Source organism: Argopecten irradians, chromosome 10 (assembly GCF_041381155.1).
Source record: "Argopecten irradians isolate NY chromosome 10, Ai_NY, whole genome shotgun sequence".
In the NCBI taxonomy this organism is placed as follows: domain Eukaryota; kingdom Metazoa; phylum Mollusca; class Bivalvia; order Pectinida; family Pectinidae; genus Argopecten; species Argopecten irradians.
The window spans coordinates 28275850-28289670 of record NC_091143.1 but is presented as its reverse complement, the minus strand read 5'-3'; the positions used below and the strand labels follow the sequence as shown (position 1 = coordinate 28289670).

The 13821-nt window shown below is 40.1% G+C and overlaps 1 protein-coding gene across 2 annotated transcripts in view; it reads left to right on the top strand.

The window, feature by feature from the left end:
* LOC138333555 (CST complex subunit CTC1-like) overlaps positions 1 to 13480 on the top strand; it is a 28690-nt gene extending 15210 nt beyond the window's left edge. Inside the window, exons 16-25 of one of the 2 annotated variants that reach the window (XM_069282008.1) lie at positions 378 to 527; positions 1023 to 1928; positions 2710 to 2771; positions 3242 to 3360; positions 3568 to 3802; positions 4354 to 4587; positions 5264 to 5390; positions 5473 to 5487; positions 10746 to 10902; positions 13110 to 13480. In XM_069282008.1, coding sequence (XP_069138109.1) covers positions 378 to 527; positions 1023 to 1928; positions 2710 to 2771; positions 3242 to 3360; positions 3568 to 3802; positions 4354 to 4587; positions 5264 to 5390; positions 5473 to 5487; positions 10746 to 10902; positions 13110 to 13240 — 2136 coding nt within the window. In that variant the 3' untranslated portion in view covers positions 13241 to 13480. Of the gene's footprint in view, positions 1 to 377; positions 528 to 1022; positions 1929 to 2709; positions 2772 to 3241; positions 3361 to 3567; positions 3803 to 4353; positions 4607 to 5263; positions 5391 to 5472; positions 5488 to 10745; positions 10903 to 13109 lie in introns of those variants that run through there. The other variant, XM_069282007.1, reaches the window with a different exon arrangement.
* Positions 13481 to 13821: the final 341 nt, after the last annotated feature.

Below are 13821 nucleotides of genomic sequence, written 5' to 3'. Positions count from 1 at the left end.
CACATGACAAGCATAGCAAGTGCCAAGTCTTAGTTCTGGTATTATGTCTGTTTTATCAATATGATTATTGGAAGATACTACCACATTAAAAGGTTTATGATTGATTTTAATTGATTATTCTAATGGAGGATGCATCTAAAAGGTAGCAATGTTTATAAAAAGATCAAATTATAGAGTTTCAGACATTCTAGACTCTATAAAGTGACATCTTCCTGTAGTCCAAATTTTTTCAAAGGATACACTCTGCTTTAAATTTTACCAGCTTTTCTACAATATGGCTTACTCTACAATTCAGTGTTATGAAGTGTTAACTAGATGTACGTATGTATGGGAAGATTAGTTAGTCTTATTAATATTATTTTATGTACCGGTAATAGGATGGAAATGACACTTATTCTGATGTACCAGATATGGACAACTTCACACAGGAGATGAGGTGCTTAACAACAGGGGCAGACAATTTGTCATCAGACAGCAGTGACACCGACTGGGGATTTCATCACCTACATCAGGGGAGGCCACTCAAGGTAATTTGACTAGCAAAGGTGCTTAGTAACAGGGCAGACAACTTATCATCAGACAAGGACACGTACTGGGGACTTAAACTTACATAAGGGGAGGTCACTCGAGGTTATTATAAAAACATGCTTAGCAACAGGGGCAGACAACTTGTCAACAGACAGTGACACCTACTGGGAATTTCATCACCTAAGTTGGGACACTCCATGCTGTACTATTTTCCTATTGGTAGAGGCTGCCTCATATACTCAATGATTAACAAACAGTCTGTTCATCAACTATCTTATTGCCTGACCAAAGTCACTGTAACTCAGCACAGGATTGGGAAGGAAATGTAATCTTTAAAAATATAGGCCTTGGGTTCATCATTAGCCTCAATGTATCATAAAAATAATTTGTTTTTGATAAATCAATTAAATATAGATAAAATTTGTCATAAAGTACATTGTTTAGAGATTTTTTTTAGTATTGAACTGAAAAGTTTTTTCTTGATTTTATTCAAGCTTTTAGTTGGAATCCTAGACCTTTCATCAAAGAATGGACGAGTCCAGCTGTGGGACGATACTGGATCTGTAGACTGTGTCATCACCATGACAACAAGTGAAGGTCATACCTGTACACAAATCTGCAGTTGTGATGACCTTGACCCTGGTTCGAACTTTCGATGCCCGTTTATACATCCTTGTTGTGTGGGTGCTGTAGTAGCTGTTACAGACTTCACTGTGATTCGGGAACAGTTTTCTTGTTTGAACAGTTCCTTAAGTAAAATGAAACTCACAGATTCGAGTCGGAGTCAAAGTGATGTATGTTATGTTGTGTTTTCTTTGTTAGATGTTGTGCTGATGTATAAACCTTTGATAGATAAGATTCCGCTGGAGCTGATTCCCCACAAGAAAGGTAAAGTAGATCATGGTGATGGTGGGCAGTCGACAGTCAAGGGGAGACAATATATACTGATAACACATAGAGAAACATTGATAGTAGAGCGATGGATCCACAGTGATTCACGGAACAGGATGGCAGTTCAGGGTCACATTCTACCCTTCACAGATGAGGAATCCATAAACTGGGATGCAATACAGAAGATTTTAGAAGATCAACATTCTCAGTCAAACAACAAACAGAATGAACACCTGAATGCCACTCCACACCAATCCACTAATCCAGAATCAAAAGACACTTTTTCACCAGCTGTGATATTTTTGTTCCAAAACGATGCTGTGCAGTGGTGTAACACCATATTACCGGGAGGAGTGTATAGAATTTTATCACCTACAGAGAAGCTTTGTCCACCAGGGGCTGGATCATGGCACCTAAAGAAAGCTATAGCGAAGTCTGGAGGAAGAAGGGTACACGAGGTCCCGGCCAATGCACAGCTCTTCAGGGTTTTCCCAGAAAATACTATGAAGGTTTGATAGCAATCAGTATCTATTCATAGTAGTTATTTTACCTGGACATCAGGCTATCAAATAATTTGTAGTAAAGAATATTTATTTGTTAAATGATAGTTCATTCACCCCTATAGACATATTTAAACTCTTCCTATTCAAATATGAATGTTCAGTTGTGAATGAGTTAAAACAAATTATACTCCAATATATATTTATACCAGTCTAAAGATTCAATGGGTTCCTGGTTTTTACCAGTAATATTAAACTACCAGTATTACTCATAGAGTTTAGGATATTAGATTTTAAGTTCCATTAAGTTCAGAGATTTTGATTTCTACTATCAGAATCAGAGATATTGTCAACCAGCTCATATTGAGGTGACTCAATCTTGTGGTTTTATGTCTAACAACTATTTCAAAGTAATTTTAATTTCACAATTAATTGTCATATGGTTTTACTGTGCCTGTACTCAGAACTTTTTTGGTTGATTATTTTTTATGGTTTCTTAATGCCCAGTAATTATATGAAATTTTATTGCATGCAAAAATCAGTTGGTTTACAGTGGATACCTAACTGTTTCAGGATTTTTTGTCAAGAGTTACAATTGTAGCAACTTTTCAACATTAATATTTTAGACTTTGTACCTTTTGTAAATGTCTATATTATTACCAGAAAGTCTGGAGAGGCAAAAAGTTATTGTCCAATTTTAGTAAATGTGAAATTCAATATTCTAGCTCTATACGCTAGATATAGGGTTAATAATTCAAAATATAAAAAGGCAATGATTTTGTTATTGCAGACACCTCCTACAATCCTCAGTTTCACAAGGAACCAACCAATCAAGTCAATCCTGTCAGAAAAGTAGGTACAATCTGAATTAATATTAAATATACATTATATGTACAGTTATTCCTAGTTGACATAAACTCTTATACACATGTTTTAACTTTAATATCTTGTTTAATCAAAGTATTTTCCCGTCCCAAATACATGGTGTAAGGAAAGAAAGCTGCCGTACCCAAAGAAAAACCACCGGCTTGCTGTCGGTACCTAGCAACTGCTCCACATGTAAATTTGAGCTCGCGGCCAAGAGTTGGAAGGATTGTGGTTTATTCCTCATTTGCATGTAACAGAGTTATCTGCCTTTCAGGTAGGTATTGATTGTGATGTCATGTGTTTGCTGACATAACATCATACTTTTCAAAGAAAACGATGTGAGTTTTGCATACAACCAATGACATCACAATGAATACCTGCCCGCAAGGGAGGTAAATCTGTAATGTGCAATGATGGACTTGATACATTTGTATAAGTATGCAATACTATTCCAGATGTGAAGAGACACTTGTGAGCTTTGAGGGAGTGGTGGTTAGACGATATCCTGTAGACGGCCACCATACCACCACAAAGAGACCACAATCTAATGACCATCATATAGATTCAGGGACAGGTGGGTATTACCATAAGACCAGTAATTTTCAGGAAACGATACATTCACAAATTCACAGGACAATATATCCTTATTGCATACGGTAATACATGTACCATGATTTAGATCTTTGATCTCCTAGTGGTGTTTGCCTTATGTCAGGTGAAAGGTTGAAGGTCAGGGGTCATTGGATGGCTATATTGACCTTACATAATTTTGATATTACAGGTTGGGGGTCTCCGGATGGTTGTGGAGTGAAAGTTGTTGTGAAGTGTCCAAGGTCAGGTGACGAAGTGGATGTCTATTTTAACCTTGACAGTTTTGTGTACCCGCTGGGGCTACTCCCAGGGGCAGGGGTGTGGTTAGAGCGACTCGAAAGAAAGGTGTCACGAAAAAACAATGTTTACTGTCAATACATAGCAGTTTCCTGTCTCCATATACAGTATCACACAGACCTGAGCAGGTGAGCTGAATTCACCTATAATGAATTAATTGTCAGCAGTTAAAACCTGATGGTACACACATTTTACATACATAAGCATACTTGTTATTTAAATACTCCCTGATAGAGAAATTTGTATTGTACATCTACTTCTAAAATATGTGAGTTTGTTTAGTCTTGTTGTGTCTTGTTCCATCTCCATCTAGTCACATTCAATTCCTATCTGAATACTGTACAACCATTTTATTTTGTTGGACGTTTAAATTCGGTTATCTCATGGGCACATAAAAAACAACGAAAATAAAACACAAACGAAAATTTAACCAGAACTAAATTTTTATCTTAAATAGAAGAACAACGAAAATTCCCCCAACAAAAACGTTTATAGACATCAAACAATGAAATTTTACGCCAAAAAAATTAAATGTTTTGACAGTATGTCTTGCAGAGATTTCTAGTATTTCATTTTATTAATGTTAACAATGATTCCATCTATCTATAAACTTTGTTCTACCTACATATTGCTGTTGAGCCTAAAATGTACATTACCCTCTTTTCTCTCATTTGTCCAGTGAAATTCCCCAAGCTAATACAGAGACAGGACCTCTTCGTCTGGTCTACCTGGCTGATATATGGATGAACAGGAGCTTTTGCTCACCATTTCCAGTCTGTTGTCATGTAGAGAGATTCTTAAAGGTGTCCCTGAAGTGGGTGTGTCACAAATGTGGAGGAGTTTGTGTGGGTGGGGCATGTCCTAACCCTGGCTGTCAGTCAGATCATGGTACACGGTTCCTGGCCAGGGCGAGGTGATTAATCATATATAGTGTATAGTGGTTAAATTTTGCAGATGGTTTATTATTGCTATATTTGCATTTTCACTGAACTCATTCAGAAATTCATTGACATACTACCTAGTAAGAACAATAGTTCAAAGGGATATAGGAACCAGTGAACCGTGAAATTTATCTTCTACTAATGTGTCCCATAGAGACAACAGTGAAATATTAACCCTGTGCTATACAGTAGTACAGAGAGGAAGGGGTAGATCTAACCATTGAATCAATCAGATCTCGGTGCATGATTACAGGTTAGAGCAAGGCTATACTTATTTGATGAATTAATTAAGACAATTACTGACATAAGGTAGAGTGGGTGTGGCCGTCACTCAAATTTTAGTATTTTACAATTGTAAGTCTTAAAACACAAGAAAGAGTTATTTCATAAACTTATAGCCCATGTTAAGAATGTTGATTGAAGTTGATGAATGTATGAGAAATTCATAGAAATTTGATAAGAGTAAAGGCTATGGATATGAAAATATCAATATTTGTGCTCTTGCTTTTATTTTTTGTTAACCAATAGCCAAAATCGTTGTTACATGTACTAGTTTGATGCAATTTTTTGTAAAATGATTTTCCATGGAAGTTACAGCTAAGTACAATCATATATTAGCTATAGGTTAAAATGAGTCGTTCCTTTCAGTGTTATCGTTGAGGATGGGACCAGCGCTGCCATAGTAACAGTGAGGGATTCTGCTGTACAGAAGTTACTGATGCTGTCTGATGGAGAATGGTCCAGTCTACAGGGTGTGATACACAAGGAGGGGGAGGTTTTCAAGAGGTGTTTATACTACTCCGAGAAGGGGAGTGTTTCTACGGGGTATTATAACATGTCCACTCCGAGAAGGGGAGGTGTTTCTACAGAAGGTGGGTATTATAACATGTCCACTCCGAGAAGGGGAGGTGTTTCTACAGAAGGTGGGTATTATAACATGTCCACTCCGAGAAGGGGAGGTGTTTCTACAGAAGGTGGGTATTATAACATGTCCACTCCGAGAAGGGGACGAAGGTGGGTATTATACAGAGAAGGGGAGTGTTTCTACAGAAGGTGGGTATTATAACATGTCCACTCCGAGAAGGGGAGGTGTTTCTACAGAAGGTGGGTATTATAACATGTCCACTCCGAGAAGGGGAGGTGTTTCTACAGAAGGTGGGTATTATAACATGTCCACTCCGAGAAGGGGAGGTGTTTCTACAGAAGGTGGGTATTATAACATGGTGGGTATTCTAACATGTCCACTCCGAGAAGGGGAGGTGTTTCTACAGAAGGTGGGTATTATAACATGTCCACTCCGAGAAGGGGAGGTGTTTCTACAGAAGGTGGGTATTATAACATGTCCACTCCGAGAAGGGGAGATGTTTCTACAGAAGGTGGGTATTATAACATGTCCACTCCGAGAAGGGGAGGTGTTTCTACAGAAGGTGGGTATTATAACATGTCCACTCCGAGAAGGGGAGGTGTTTCTACAGAAGGTGGGCATTATAACATGTCCACTCCGAGAAGGGGAGGTGTTTCTACAGAAGGTGGGTATTATAACATGTCCACTCCGAGAAGGGGAGGTGTTTCTACAGAAGGTGGGTATTATAACATGTCCACTCCGAGAAGGGGAGGTGTTTCTACAGAAGGTGGGTATTATAACATGTCCACTCCGAGAAGGGGAGGTGTTTCTACAGAAGGTGGGCATTATAACATGTCCACTCCGAGAAGGGGAGGTGTTTCTACAGAAGGTGGGTATTATAACATGTCCACTCCGAGAAGGGGAGGTGTTTCTACAGAAGGTGGGTATTATAAACATGCCACTCCGAGAAGGGGAGGTGTTTCTACAGAAGGTGGGTATTATAACATGTCCATTCCACTCCGAGAAGGGGAGGTGTTTCTACAGAAGGTGGGTATTATAACATGTCCACTCCATGAAGGGGAGGTGTTTCTACAGAAGGTGGGTATTATAACATGTCCACTCCATGAAGGGGAGGTGTTTCTACAGAAGGTGGGTATTATAACATGTCCACTCCGAGAAGGGGAGGTGTTTCTACAGAAGGTGGGTATTATAACATGTCCACTCCGAGAAGGGGAGGTGTTTCTACAGAAGGTGGGTATTATAACATGTCCACTCCGAGAAGGGGAGATGTTTCTACAGAAGGTGGGTATTATAACATGTCCACTCCGAGAAGGGGAGGTGTTTCTACAGAAGGTGGGTATTATAACATGTCCACTCCATGAAGGGGAGGTGTTTCTACAGAAGGTGGGTTTATATAACATGTCCACTCCGAGAAGGGGAGGTGTTTCTAACAGTAAGAGGGGTGTACGAAGGGGTATTATAACATGTCCACTCCAGAAGGGGAGGTGTTTCTACAGAAGGTGGGTATTATAACATGTCCACTCCGATGAAGGGGAGGTGTTTCTACAGAAGGTGGGTATTATAACATGTCCACTCCATGAAAGGGGAGGTGTTTCTACAGAAGGTGGGTATTATAACATGTCCACTCCATGAAGGGGAGGTGTTTCTACAGAAGGTGGGTATTATAACATGTCCACTCCATGAAGGGGAGGTGTTTCTACAGAAGGTGGGTATTATAACATGTCCACTCCATGAAGGGGAGGTGTTTCTACAGAAGGTGGGTATTATAACATGTCCACTCCGAGAAGGGGAGGTGTTTCTACAGAAGGTGGGTATTATAACATGTCCACTCCATGAAGGGGAGGTGTTTCTACAGAAGGTGGGTATTATAACATGTCCACTCCGAGAAGGGGAGGTGTTTCTACAGAAGGTGGGTATTATAACATGTCCACTCCGTGAAGGGGAGGTGTTTCTACAGAAGGTGGGTATTATAACATGTCCACTCCGAGAAGGGGAGGTGTTTCTACAGAAGGTGGGTATTATAACATGTCCACTCCATGAAGGGGAGGTGTTTCTACAGAAGGTGGGTATTATAACATGTCCACTCCGAGAAGGGGAGGTGTTTCTACAGAAGGTGGGTATTATAACATGTCCACTCCGAGAAGGGGAGGTGTTTTCTACAGAAGGTGGGTATTATAACATGTCCACTCACTCCATGAAGGGGAGGTGTTTCTACAGAAGGTGGGTATTATAACATGTCCACTCCGATGAAGGGGAGGTGTTTCTACAGAAGGTGGGTATTATAACATGTCCACTCCATGAAGGGAGGTGTTTCTACAGAAGGTGGGTATTATAACATGTCCACTCCGTGAAGGGGAGGTGTTTCTACAGAAGGTGGGTATTATAACATGTCCACTCCGAGAAGGGGAGGTGTTTCTACAGAAGGTGGGTATTATAACATGTCCACTCCGAGAAGGGGAGGTGTTTCTACAGAAGGTGGGTATTATAACATGTCCACTCCGGAAGGGGAGGTGTTTCTACAGAAGGTGGGTATTATAACATGTCCACTCCATGAAGGGGAGGTGTTTCTACAGAAGGTGGGTATTATAACATGTCCACTCCATTAAGGGGAGGTGTTTCTACAGAAGGTGGGTATTATAACATGTCCACTCCATGAAGGGGAGGTGTTTCTACAGAAGGTGGGTATTATAACATGTCCACTCCGAGAAGGGGAGGTGTTTCTACAGAAGGTGGGTATTATAACATGTCCACTCCGAGAAGGGGAGGTGTTTCTACAGAAGGTGGGTATTATAACATGTCCACTCCAGAAGGGGAGGTGTTTCTACAGAAGGTGGGTATTATAACATGTCCACTCCGAAGGGGAAGAAGGTGTTTCTACAGAAGGTGGGTATTATAACATGTCCACTCCATGAAGGGAGGTGTTTCTACAGAAGGTGGGTATTATACTACTCCAGAAGGGGAGGTGTTTCTACAGAGGTGGGTATTATAACATGTCCACTCCGAGAAGGGGAGGTGTTTCTACAGAAGGTGGGTATTATAACATGTCCACTCCATGAAGGGGAGGTGTTTCTACAGAAGGTGGGTATTATAACATGTCCACTCCATGAAGGGGAGGTGTTTCTACAGAAGGTGGGTATTATAACATGTCCACTCCGAGAAGGGGAGGTGTTTCTACAGAAGGTGGTATTATAACATGTCACTCCAGAAGGGGGTGTTTCTACAGAAGGTGGGTATTATAACATGTCCACTCCGAGAAGGGGAGGTGTTTCTACAGAAGGTGGGTATTATAACATGTCCACTCCGAGAAGGGGAGGTGTTTCTACAGAAGGTGGGTATTATAACATGTCCACTCCGTGAAGGGGAGGTGTTTCTACAGAAGGTGGGTATTATAACATGTCCACTCCGTGAAGGGGAGGTGTTTCTACAGAAGGTGGGTATTATAACATGTCCACTCCGAGAAGGGGAGGTGTTTCTACAGAAGGTGGGTATTATAACATGTCCACTCCATGAAGAAGGGGAGGTGTTTCTACAGAAGGTGGGTATTATAACATGTCCACTCCGAGAAGGGGAGGTGTTTCTACAGAAGGTGGGTATTATAACATGTCCACTCCATGAAGGGGAGGTGTTTCTACAGAAGGTGGGTATTATAACATGTCCACTCCGAGAAGGGGAGGTGTTTCTACAGAAGGTGTGTATTATAACATGTCCACTCCGAGAAGGGGAGGTGTTTCTACAGAAGGTGGGTATTATAACATGTCCACTCCGAGAAGGGGAGGTGTTTCTACAGAAGGTGGGTATTATAACATGTCCACTCCGAGAAGGGGAGGTGTTTCTACAGAAGGTGGGTATTATAACATGTCCACTCCATGAAGGGGAGGTGTTTTCTACAGAAGGTGGGTATTATAACATGTCCACTCCGAGAAGGGGAGGTGTTTCTACAGAAGGTGGGTATTATAACATGTCCACTCCATGAAGGGGAGGTGTTTCTACAGAAGGTGGGTATTATAACATGTCCACTCCATGAAGGGGAGGTGTTTCTACAGAAGGTGGGTATTATAACATGTCCACTCCGAGAAGGGGAGATGTTTCTACAGAAGGTGGGTATTATAACATGTCCACTCCATGAAGGGGAGGTGTTTCTACAGAAGGTGGGTATTATAACATGTCCACTCCGAGAAGGGGAGGTGTTTCTACAGAAGGTGGGTATTATAACATGTCCACTCCGAGAAGGGGAGGTGTTTCTACAGAAGGTGGGTATTATAACATGTCCACTCCATGAAGGGGAGGTGTTTCTACAGAAGGTGGGTACAGAAGGTGGGTATTATAACATGTCCACTCCGAGAAGGGGAGATGTTTCTACAGAAGGTGGGTATTATAACATGTCCACTCCGTGAAGGGGAGGTGTTTCTACAGAAGGTGGGTATTATAACATGTCCACTCCATGAAGGGGAGGTGTTTCTACAGAAGGTGGGTATTATAACATGTCCACTCCATGAAGGGGAGGTGTTTCTACAGAAGGTGGGTATTATAACATGTCCACTCCATGAAGGGGAGGTGTTTCTACAGAAGGTGGGTATTATAACATGTCCACTCCGAGAAGGGGAGGTGTTTCTACAGAAGGTGGGTATTATAACATGTCCACTCCGAGAAGGGGAGGTGTTTCTACAGAAGGTGGGTATTATAACATGTCCACTCCATGAAGGGGAGGTGTTTCTACAGAAGGTGGGTATTATAACATGTCCACTCCGAGAAGGGGAGATGTTTCTACAGAAGGTGGGTATTATAACATGTCCACTCAGAGAAGGGGAGGTGTTTCTAAAGAAGATGGGTATTGTGGCTATATACATTGATATCGGCATTTCAGCTGCATACTCCATCAGCTAGCTTTTGTGGTCATACGGATGACTGTCGTTGTCAATGTACCTTAGTATACCAACATCAAGACCAACCAGCTCTTGGATGGGTGACTGCTCGGTTGGTTTGAGCCCTGGTCTTGGCATGTTACAATATCATAGCGGTTATTTAGTTATTTGTCTGATTTGTTTGGGAGTATTTAAAAATTTTACTCAATGAGAAAATGGTGGCAAAATTTTCATCAATTTTATGAAGATGTGCTGTTATTTACAAAATTAATAGAACCTCAATTTTTAAATTAAAGTATAAAACTATTATTCAAAATGTTCCTTTCCTATCAGATTTCTTTCTGTTGCCAGTTTGTCTATGAAGTTTTCTGTTTGACATCTTATGAAGTTTGCTTTTTAACAGACCCGTCCAGAGTTTGGTAGTCCGGTGGCAATGTTTGTCTATCACCTTTGTGAAAGTGCAATGGTCAAGAAGGACTGGGAGATGTGGTTAAGGACAAGGACTTGGGGCTCCACTGACTCGTCATCTGGGGGCAGTCTGGACGATATGGCCTTAGATGGTAAGTCTTACATATATGTTGGCCAGGAATTTAAAATCAGAGCACAAGAAATAATTGGCATAGTAAACTATGCCAGAATTTACTATGCCAGAAATTTCAATAAATTCAATCGTAATTTAACTGGAAGGTAGTGGTACAATAATAAAATAGAAAAAAGAAACAAAAGAGGTGGGTGGAGAACAACATACATCAATAAGTACATTTCCGATGGTTTATTAGCTCACCAGCCCGAAGGGCAAGTGACCTTATGCTGTGGTGCAGCGTCCGTCGTCCGTCCCTCTTTTGGCCATCCAGCGTCAACTTTTCCATTCTTCTCCAAAACTCGGAGACCTAGATTCCTGAAATTTGACTTACAGCATTCTGGGATGAAGGGCTACCAAGTTTGTTCATTCAAGGTCACAGGGGTCAAATAGGCTTAAATCTTTAAACAACTTATTCTTGATAACCAAGAGGCCTAGAGACCTGATATTGAGCTGTAACATGCTGGGATCAAGGGCTACCAAGTTTGTTCAAATGAATGACCTTGACCTTCATTCAAGTTTACAGGGGTCAAATAGGCTAAAATCTTTAAATAATTTCTTTTTATTAACCAAGAGGCCTAGGGACCTGATATTGGGCGGGTGGCATGCTGGGATAAAGGGCTACCGAGTTTATTCAAATGAATGACCTTGACCTTCATTGAAGGTAACAGGGGTCAAATAGGCTAAAATTGTTAAACGACTTCTCCTTAATGACCAAGAGGGCTAAAGACCTGATATTGAGCATGTGACATGTTGGGATGAAGCGCTACAAAGTTTGTTCAAATGAATGACCTTGACTTTCATTCAAGGTCAAAGGGGTCAAGTAGGCTAAACTATTTAGATGACTTCTTCTTCATAACCAAAAGGCCTTGGGACCTTATATTGGGTGGGTGACATGTTGGAATAAATGACTAGCAAACTTGTTCAAAAAATGACCTTGACCTTCATTCAAGTTTACAGGAGTCAAATAGGCTTAAATTTTTAAATGACTTCTTATTGATAACCAAGAGGCCTAGAGACCTGATATTGGGCCTGTAACATGATGGGATGAAGGGCTACAAAGTTTGTTCAAATGATTGACCTTGACTTTTATTCAAGGTCATCGGGGTCAAATTGGCTAAAATCTTTAAACGACTTCTTAATATCTAAAAGGCATAAAGACCTGATATTAGTCCTGTTACGTGCTGGAATGAAGGGCTTCAAAGTTTGTTCAAATGAATGACCTTAACCTTTATTCAAGGTCACAGGGGTGAAAAAGGCTAAAATGTTTAGATGACTTCTTCTTAATAACCAAAAAACCTAGGGACCTTATATTGGACGGTTGGCATGTTGGAATTAACAACTACCAAGCTTGTTCAAATGAATGACCTTGACCTTCATTCAAGGACACAGGGGTCAAATAGGCTTAAATCTTTAAATGTCTTCTTATTGATAACAAAGAGGCCTAGAAACCTGATATTGCGCCTGTTACATGATGGGATGAAGGGCTACAAAGTTTCTTTAAATGAATGACCTTGACTTTTATTCAAGGTCATCAGGGTCAAATAGGCTTAAACATTTAAACGACTTCTTCTTAATAAACAAAAGGAATAGGGACCTTATGTAAGTCCTGTTACATGCTGGAATGAAGGGCTACAGTGTTTGTTTAAATGAATGACCTTGACCTTCATTCAAGGCCACAGGGGTCAAAAAGGCTAAAATCTTTAAAAGACTTCTTAATAACCAAAAGGCACATGGACTTGATATTGGGCCTTTGGCATGCTGGGATCAAGGGCTATCAAGTTTGTTCAAATGAATGACCTTGACCTTCATTTAAGGTCACAGTGGTCAAATAGGCTAAAATATTTTAATGACTTCTTTTTAGTTACCAAGAGGCAAAGGAGCCACTCATGTGCTTAGGCATGATTTAAATACTTATTCACTCTCCTATTTGTTAAGTATGAACCATGCATGATTACCAGATAGCAGGTGAGAGATTCGGGCCCATTGGGCCCTTGTTTCTATGATCAGGCATTTGTGATGAGAACTATTTTTTCTGTCTTTTGTTCTTGAATGGAAGAAAGTTTAGTTTGCTAAACTTTTGCAACAGTAATTATTTCGTGTCATGCTTAAGTATTACAATTTATTTGAAGTATCTAACAGCACAAATCATGGTCATTGGCTTGCATTCTTTTTATGAAATTTTAGAGTTTGTCTTGAAGAATGTGGACACTGGCCTTGCAATGATTGAGACAAGATGTCTGCCATTTCTACAGCTGGACTGTGTGGAGGTCAGGGACAGAGACCTCAGGAAGTGGACATTGCTGTATCTTCAATAACAAAGATATGATATCAGTGCAGGAATATATTTAGCATCAAAGACTGGATATCAGTGGTAGACTGTGTATATTTAGCATCAAAGACTGAATATCAGTGGAAGACTGTGTATATTTAGCATCAAAGACTGAATATCAGTGGAAGACTGTGTATATTTAGCATCAAAGACTGAATATCAGTGGAAGACTGTGTATATATACTAGTAACATCAAAGACTGGATATCTGTTTAGGTCTGTATATTTAGCATATAAAGATTTAGCATATACAAAAGCACTGGGAAATATTAGTGGTTAGACTGTGTATATTTAACATTAAAGACTGAATATCAGTGCAAGGTTGTGAATATTTAGCATCAAAGCCTGAATATCAGTGCAAGGGTATATATAAATATGTAACATTAAATACTGAATATCAGTGCAACATTGTATTTTAAGACTGAATATCAGGACATGGCGATTATAGTCGATCAATCTTGAAATAAAAAGATTTCGTAGAAATTTCCTGGTTTTTTATGAAATAAGTACCAAAATACCTTCAACTTTTCATATGGAACAAAGCAGTATAAAGAAGAGACCAATGATT